Here is a 9,594-nt window from a genome sequence, read left to right as displayed (position 1 = left end):
GAATCCTCCACTCTTCCACAAGAACATAGTGGACTCAAGATTACATTACATCGAAAAAGATCGCTATTAAGCACACAGTTATGTCTAAGCCTCGTGTGTATTATATTTAAGCGTCGATTTCCATAACTGAAGTAAGAGGGTGGCATTTGTTTCTTGAAAGAAATAGACTTTTTAAAAATAGATAACGAGGGAGAATTTCTTACATTAAGAGGTAATGAGTTCCATTCTTCAATAACAAGGGGAACGAAAGTTGATTTGTAAGCTTGCAATCTGCATTTGGGTATGTTATAGTTCTGCGAGTTTCTCGTACTGTAACTTGATGAATTACATCGTAAGTTAGGGATTATATCAGTGAGATATTCAGGAACTTGGTTTTTATCAATTTTATACATTGTAGTTAGTCTGGTCTTTTTCCTTCTTTCATGTAATGGTTCCCATCCAGTTTCAAAGTAAAGTGCATCTTTAGAAGCTAACAGAGTTAATCCTGTGACAATTCTAGCAGCACATAATTGTAATTTTTCTAATTTTTCGCTGTCACCTATATTACATCCACCCCACACCAAGGAAGCGTATTCTAACTGTGGTCTGATAAAGGTTGTGTACATGAGTGAAAGAGTTTTTCGGTTGACAACAAATTTAAGTTTTTTTAACAAGCCCAATTTTTTGTATGCATTTGCTAGAATAGTATCAATATGTGTAGACCAACTAAGATCTTGCGAGAAAAAAATTCCTAAATGTTTATGAAAAGAAACAAATTCTAGCTGACTTTGCTGGAAGAAAAGTTTAGACTTTTTTTCCCAAAAACATTGCTTTAAGTAAATTGAATTTACACCAAGCAAAGCGTATTTCTAACTGTTCTTATTAGAGACAACAAAATTGTATGCAATTTTTAGAATAATTTTGAACATTTTCAGATGTCTAAATATAATTTTAAGACCTACGAAAAATGTTGAATTCTTATTTCCTCAAACTGAAAATCTCAAGTGTTTAGCTAAGACGTAATAATTACGAATAAAAGTCTTATTATTTTGATCGTGACTCAGACGTACATGTAGAAATTCTTACAGAATTTCCTCAAACTGAAAAAGTAAAATTTTATTCTCATTTATTCGTGTAAAGATATCTTGAAATACAGGAACAGAATCATTTTCACATTTGGGAAGGTTTTAATGTACTAGTATTTTGTATCAAATTCCATTTTCTTAATTATTTTGTTCTGACAATCTGTAAAATGAAAATGCCAAAGTAAATAAGTTTTAAAATTAATTTATGAAACGTCTAAGATTGCAGAATATTTCAATTTTTGGAGGGTACTATACATCACCAAGTGTTGAAAAAAATTACATTTTTAACTAAATAATTTTTTTTTGAATTTTGAATAAAAGACCTGACTAATTTATGTAAAAGGGACAAATATGTAGAATTTTCAGTAAGAATATTTTACCACAGACAATTTTGTACTAAAAATTTCATACTTAAGTTGTCTATACATGTATGTTTGTATAGACACTTAGTTTTCAGTCAGTCTGTCAAAAACTGCAAAACAATCCTGTGAAAAGGTAAAAAATGTTTTCTAATTGGCTTTTTAAGGTAAAATTTGATAATTGATAGTGAGAGGAATGTGAAAAAATGGTACTTTTTTAATAGCCTGAGAGGTAAGAAAATGAGTTGCTGATTTTCGTTTTCCGCCGGGGGGCTTCGCCCCCCTGGGCCCCCTACCAGGGCTCTGCCCTGGACCCGGGACTGGGACTGGTTTCCTGCTATTCCATCTATTTTTCCTTCTATAGAAAATCTTATTGAAAACACTGATATGAAAAGAAACAAATTCTAGCTGACTTTGCTGGAAGAAAAGTTTAGGATAATTAACACTTTTTTTCAGGCTAAAAAACATTGCTTTAGTTTTAGTAGGATTGAATTTAAGAAGCCATTTTTTCGACCAGATTTCTAGCTTATTAAGATCAGAATTCAGTTTGTTTTCAATAGTATTAACATTTTTAGATGACTGTTGTAGGAAGTTATCGTCTGCAAATAATCTACAAAAACTTGTCATTTCTTCAGCAACATCATTAACATATATAAGAAATAATAGAGGTCCTAACACTGAGCCTTGAGGGACACCGGCGTGTATAGGTTTTTCGTCAGATAGCAAGTTTCTGTATAAAACTCTTTGTGATCTACCCTCTATGTAACTCTTTAACCAATGAAACATATTTCCCTCTATACCATAAGTTCTAAGTTTGAACAAGAGACCCTTGTGCCACACACGATCAAATGCTTTAGACAGATCACAGAATATCATACAACAATTTTCACCATCATCGATGGATTTAACAATAGTATCATATGTTTCTATTAGTTGATATACAGTGGAATGACCTGGTAAAAATCCAGCCTGGTATTTATAAAAAAGATTGTTGTCACGAAAGTGATTATACAAGTGTTTGAATATGATTCGTTCCATTATTTTACCTATACAACTTAACAATGACACAGGTCTATAATTAGACATAACAGATGGATCATCTTTTTTAAATAAAGGGAGAACATTGGCAACTTTCCATTTGCAGGGAAAAATACAATCAACTAATGACCTATTAAACAATAAACATAATGGTTTTACAATAGTATACATGGTGGATTTCAACATCTTGTGACTAATATTATCTGGACCTATTGCTTTGTTAACAGGAATAATTGAAATAATATCTATAATCTCTTGTTCATCAATACAGACTGTATCAAATGGGTTATTGCACACAGAATAGAAATTAGGTAAAATGGCGTCGTTTTCGTCAATACAAGTGATAGAAGCAAAATAATCATTTAAAACATCTATTTTCTCTTCATTAGTAAAAGCCACACATGCATCACCATTAACAGAGGTATACTGTAGAGGAGGAATATCGGTAGTAGATTTTACTTTAAATATATCTCTCAGTAACTTCCAGTAAAGTTTGGAATTATTTTTACTTGCGTCTGTAATATGATGCTCTATGTTATTATGATAGTTTTCAATGGCGATTTTTTTCATATTGTTAAACTTATTCCTGCATTTCTTATATTTTTCCCAGTCAGAATTTCTTTTTGTCCTTTGGGCCCTACTAAATAATCTATTCTTGTTTCTATGTGTTTTACGCAGAGCCGAATCAAACCAAGGTTTATCTTTCGGACGAATTACAACCGATTTTTCAGGAATACATTCCTTTACTTTATTCAAAAATGTTGATGTAAAATTTTTCGTTGCTTGATCTATATCAGGTGCCTCAATTATAAGCGTATTCCAATCAGTATTTTCAATGAGAGAATTCAATTTATCCATATCTGCGTGCTTATATAACCAAACCTTTCTTTCATATGATTGATTTTGAATAACATCTGATTTAACAAAAACATATGTTCCTTTATGGTCACTTATAAAATTATCAACATGAACAATTCCAGAGTGAAGCACCTTGATGTCTGAGCTAACCAGAATTGGGTCAATAAGCGTGCTCGATCTACTCGTGACTCTCGTTGCTTCATTGACAATATTACTAAGGCTATACTGAGACAAAATTTCGTTAACAATGTGAGTGCGTGGAATATCTAAAAAATCTACATTTAAGTCTCCAAGGATAATTATCTTATTGGATATATCAGAAACTTTTTCAATGGACCACATTACGTTTTTCCAAAAGGATTTATCAGAATTCGGAGGCCGATATAGACAGCAAAGGTAAATATTACTTATAGGGTCACTAACTTCTATCCATATACATTCCGTATTCAAAGGTTCAAGGTCAGTGCGTCTTATGGCTCGAAGTGAATCGGATACATAAATCAGGGTACCGCCTCCATATGAGTTACGATCTTTGCGAAAAGTTGTAGAAAAACCCTCAATCGAAATAGCATTATCATCAATATTTGCGTCTAAATGTGTTTCAGTAAAACACAAAATGTGATAATCACTGACAAATGATATTAATTTTTCAATTTTGTTTCTTATACTTCTTATGTTTATATGAAAAATATCTAAAGTATGGAAAGATTTATCTGTAGGCCCAGGATTTGATTCAATATCACCAGACAGCATTAATAATATACTCATAAGTTGAAAAAGAAAATTGACATGCTGAAAATATACTGCATGTTTCTTACAAACTTTGAATTTTTGTTTACAAAATAGGTAAGCTTTCCACAAAAGCCAAACTAAATATACCAATCTGAAAAAACAGTAATTCATGGATTTGAATGTGCATCTATTTCGAAGGTAAAAAATTCCAATTGCGGCTCGATATTGTACAAGAGTATTACCCATGGTCGGTAATAACTAATGTTTTGGGTTGGTAAAAAATAGGAAAATAAAGCCGCAAAGAACAGCAAAGTTGAATATTGCAAAGATCTTGAAATTGTCTAGAAAAACTGAAACCCATTGCAGATGTAATCATAATAAAAAACAAACAGTAAACAGAAAATAATGAACTAAAGCTTGTTACAAGAACAAGTACTTGCAAGTCAGTCAAAGGAAACATATAAACAAGACTGACAATGATTGTAAATAAACAAAGCTTGTAAAACAGCATTATATTGTTCTGAGAACAAAACTGGAGAGTGTGGAAAATATATATTATAATGTTTAAAACATGTTTATAACGTTTTAAATGTAAAACTCACTTTCTCCGTGTGACACAGATCTACTATTTAAAGGCACATATTTGATGCATTTATTCGATAAGTTCATACAAATCATCCAATGATGTTATTTGGATTCTGTCGCCTTCTTTTTCGGTTTTAATATAGATTCTACCGTCATATGTCCAGAAACTGTGCACTTTGTTTGCCTTTTTTGCTTCTATAATTTTTTTAACCACAAGTTGTCTGTACTTTGTTAAGTCTTCAGTGACAAATATTTTGCTGGGATTTTGCGGATTATCCTTTAGATTTTTCTTCGCGCTGTAGATTTTGTTTTTGATTTTCCAGCTGCGAAACCTGCAGATTATTTGCCTAAGATTGTTGGAGTTAGGGCGCCCGATGGGATGAGACCTGTTGATGTCATCAGGTACAATGTTGACATCCATCGTTTTACAAATATCAACTAGTAATTGTACTACTAATTGTAACGGGGACCGTTACAGATGTTCCCCAAACGCTCCCCAACTCCCTTTTGGTGCCATATTCCCTGTATGCTTCATTAAATAGGACAAAATCTATGCATTTGAGGCTTTAACAACGCCAAGTTCATTCAAATTTTAGCATTGCACGCGTGTGCATGTGAATGCATGTGCGTAATGACCATATCATCTTGTCTACACAATCTATATATTTTTTTATATACTAAACATGCTAAATATTAAAATATTTAATCCAAAAGTATTTCAAAATACGCTCATTCAAGTGTATTTTTGATTTATTTCATTTCATGTGTACGCACGTGCATACAGGAGCATGGTGACCATATCTTCTTGTAGACGTCCTTTGCATCTATTTCTGTTCTAAATTCCTCCCCGTTTGGTTGAAAACCAAGGGAAATACAGCTGTTTAAAGTTTCAGCCAATCAGATTACAGCGCACGTACACGACCGTGTATGCAAGTGCAAGGTGACCATACCTTCTTGTAGAAGTTCATAATATCTATCTATATTCCAAATTCCATCCTGTTTGGTTGAAAACCAAGGGAGTTTTAGCTATTTAAAGTTTAAGCCAATCAGATTGCAGCACACGTGCATGCACGTGTTTTCATGATAATTGCTATACATCATGTTGTAGGACATCTTAATGCATGGCTATGTTAAAAATTTAATAGGATTTCGTCGAAAAACAAGGAAGATTTAGAGACTTTAGTTTCAGCCAATCAGAGCAAAGCGCACGTGCATGCGCGTGAGATCTTGCTATTTTGACCATGTCATATGGTCTACGCTACAAATATATCCTTACATTATAAATTTCAAAAGATTTCATCAAAAAATAGAAAAGTTACGGCTATATCCAATATATTGGTCATTTCACATGTTGCACGTGCGCGCTCTTGCAAGCACATGCGCACAAAATGGCATGTTGACAATGTCATCTTATCTACATTTATAATATGTCTATATATTCTAAATATCAAAGCATTACATCAAAAAATGTAAAAGTTACGGCAATTTCAAGTATATTGGTCATTTCACGTGTTGCACGTGCGCGCTCTTGCAAGCACGTGCACGCAAAATGACCTTCGTTCCGCAAATCTACATAACATGCCTACTTATCCTAAAAAGGTTTCCCCTTAATCGGATGTGTACTTTACAAGATCATTCGCGGACAAAATTTTCCCAAGAAGAAAAATAATAATAACTAGTTCTAATTGTAACGGGGACCGTTACAGATGTTCCCCAAACGCTCCCCAACTCCCTTTTTGTGCAAATTTCCTTTAAAACTTTTTTCAATATGCTTAGTATCGCAGGATTTCATAAAAGAATTTTAAAAACTACAATGATATCAACTTTTTGTCATTTAACGCATTGTTCGCAAACGCGCGTGCGTGCACATGCAAGGTGATCATGACATGTTGTATAAAAAATCATAAAAATATAAATTTTACCGTTTTTCAAACGTATTGTTCATTTTACGCATTGCGTGTGCGCATGTGCATGCAAGCACGTCCTTGCATTCAATTTTGATAGCAATATCATGTAGGAATCCATAATACCTATTCATATTCTAAACTTCATCCTGTTTGTTGAGAAACAAGAAAGATATAGGCATGTAAAGTTTCAGCCAATCAGATTGCAGCACATGTGAATTTATGTGCTTTCATGATAATTCTTATATATAATGCTGTAGATCTTCATAATATGTAACTAAGTTCAAAATTTCAAAGGATTATGACGTAAAACAAGAAAGATATTGCGACTTTAGTTTCAGCCAATCAGAGCAAAGCGCACGTGCATGCACGTGAGATCTTGCAATTTTGACCATGTCATCTTGTCCATACTACTACTATATTCATGCATTGTGGGTTTAAAAAAATTCCATCAAGAAATAGAAAAGTTACGGCTTTATCAATTATCTTGGTAATTTCTCATGTTGCACGTGCGCGCTCTTGCCAGCACACGCGCATGTACGTGCTTTCATGAAAATTATTATATATCAAGCTGTAGATCTTCATATTGTGTGACTAAGTTCAAAATTTCAAAGGATTATGACGAAAAACAAGAAAGATATTGAGACTTTAGTTTCAGCCAATCAGAGCGAAGCGCACGTGCATGTGTGTGAGATCTTGCTATTTCGACCATGTCAACACGTCTATACTACTAATATATACTTATATTATGAGTATCAAAGCATTTAATCAAAAAATAGAAAAGTTACGGCCGTATCTATTATTTTGGTCATTTCAAGCGTTGCACGTGCGCGCTCTTGCAAGCACGTGCGCGCAAAATGACCTTTGTTCCGCAAATCTACATAACATGCCTACTGACCCTAAAAAGGTTTCACCTAAGTCGGACGTGTAGTTTACAAGATCATTCGCGGAAAAGATTTTCCCAGGAAGAAGAAAAATAATAATAACTAGTAGACTAATTGTTCACTGAACAATTAATGGTCTTTCCACCTTTCTTTTAAGTTTTCATGTCTTTTGAATTAAAAAGGAACCCCCCCCCCCCCAAAAAAAAAAAAAAAAAAATTAATAAGTGCTGCCAGCAGGATTCGAACTGTGGACCCTCAGCCCTCAGATTGCCAGGCGAGCGCTCTACGCACTACACCACAGGCTCCGATGACATTGTTTTCCGTAAACTAAGAGTGAAGAAAAAAGATGAAATGAAAGCACGTGGATTTAAATAAAAATAGTACAGAAACACGTGTATTTATTTGTTTGTTATGGAACATAGAGAGGAATAATGAATAGTTTCGAGAAAAACGATTGGTGGATAATGAAAATAGAGATTTCCTGTAAAAAAAAATCATTTAAGTTCGTTTATAGTTTGAATAGATTGAGTTAATCATACAGAGCTTATGATACATTCGAACTTCCGTGTCGGCACTGTGTTTACAATTTGTGAAAATATAGGCGCGTTCGTTTTGACAGAAATGGCGAACTCATAGGTTAGATTAAATAATCATCTTTATTTGGATTAAATTAATAGTTATGAGCATAAATTAAACTTGAAACATGCATTTCATGAAGAAGACGGTGTCACGGAGAGCGTGCAAATTTATTTTATATGAAAAATCGCTATTTCCGAGTTTCAGCCGATTCATATTTAAATCTAAATAAAATTAAAATAAATTCCATACACCTAAGAAAGCAAGAATACTTGGTTTTAAAATGTCGTAATAGAGCAGGAGAATCGAATGATATTAACAATAATTGCAGAAATAGCCAATACGAGCTTTAATTAATTTTTATGCTCAGCAGTAACTTAATTTCAGACAGAAAAAAAATGCAGATTTTGCCGATATTCACTAGAATTTCATTGTACTTTAGAGACTCACCTTAAAACTCTCAGGACACTTTCTTTCAGGTCTCTTCTTCCTTTTATTACGAATCTTATGTCAATATTTCGTTTCGTTTGACTTGTAGACATTTTCTCTAAGTTGGTGTTGATTTTATTTTATGGGGGGGGGGGGTTTATTTTATAAGCATTTGTTAGAGTGATGGTTGTAAATACCTCCACGACCTTTCGCTTGATTGTGACCTTTGGGTCAATGGGGTCAAAGGTCAAGGTCATTTATCAAGGTCAAAGGTCAAGGTCATCCAAAAAAAAAAAAGAGAGAGTTAAACTTGAGATTAACACTTGAAGCTGAATCTAGATAAAGGTAATGAATATTTCTTTATTACCTTTTGAGTAAGGGTCAAGGTCAGAGGTCAAGGTCAATGTCAAATTTCAAGGTCAAAGGTCAAGGTCATTTGGATTTTAAGCTTCAATTGACCATTTCTCTAGTTTTCCAATGACCTTGACCTTTGACCTTGACCTACTTTTCAAGGTCAAAGGTCATAAGATCTCATGCACTTGGTCCCATATCTATACCACTTGTCCTTTAAAAGTTTTTAATTTTTCTTGTCAGCTTTAAGACTTTCAAAAATAACTCATTGAAGGAGTCACCGAATACTTTTGCAATGAATAGATTCCAGAGTCCTCTCAATTAATCCAAGACATTGGTGAAGGTTTCATACCTCTACGGTTTACGGTTTCAAAGGAGTAGCGATAACAAGCATTTCTTGCGAAAGGGGAAATAACTTCGAAAGCCGTCATAGTTCATACGCGTTGGGTCAAATGTGTTCCTAACTTTTAATGACCTTTACAATGAACAGAAAGTCTTTTCGATAAATGTCGAAACAAAAAATCAGCGGAAGAAAAATAATAATAAGAAGAAGAAGAATAATAATACTAATAAACAGAAGAAAATCAATAGGTCTTTCCACAGAAAGGTGGAAAGACCTAATAATAATAAGAAACAGAGTAAAAACAATATGTTCCCCAACTTCGTTTGGGGAACATAACTAGAAAGTCTGCTATTGCAAGCAATAGCATATGTCGCCCCGTATTAGACAAGACTTTCATTTTTATCATCACTAAAACAAAAGTCCATAAGCTAAGTTTGAAAACCTTTGAGTTATATCAGTCCTTTCCATTGG

At 33.5% G+C, this 9,594-nt stretch overlaps 1 protein-coding gene across 1 annotated transcript; it reads right to left on the bottom strand.

Moving 5' to 3' along the window:
• Positions 1-203: 203 nt before the first annotated feature.
• On the bottom strand, positions 204-605 carry LOC134282700 (uncharacterized; the record flags this gene model as incomplete). The annotated part of the gene is made up of 1 exon (XM_062765107.1): positions 204-605. A coding segment is annotated over exon 1 (402 nt), but the record flags the coding sequence as incomplete, so codon positions are not given.
• Positions 606-9,594: the final 8,989 nt, after the last annotated feature.

Source organism: Saccostrea cucullata, unplaced genomic scaffold, assembly GCF_032062105.1.
Source record: "Saccostrea cucullata isolate Sc308-1 unplaced genomic scaffold, CSIRO_AGI_Scuc_v1 ctg17060, whole genome shotgun sequence".
NCBI lineage: Eukaryota > Metazoa > Mollusca > Bivalvia > Ostreida > Ostreidae > Saccostrea > Saccostrea cuccullata.
The sequence above is the reverse complement of the archived record's forward strand: the minus strand, read 5'-3'. Positions and strand labels throughout refer to the sequence as shown.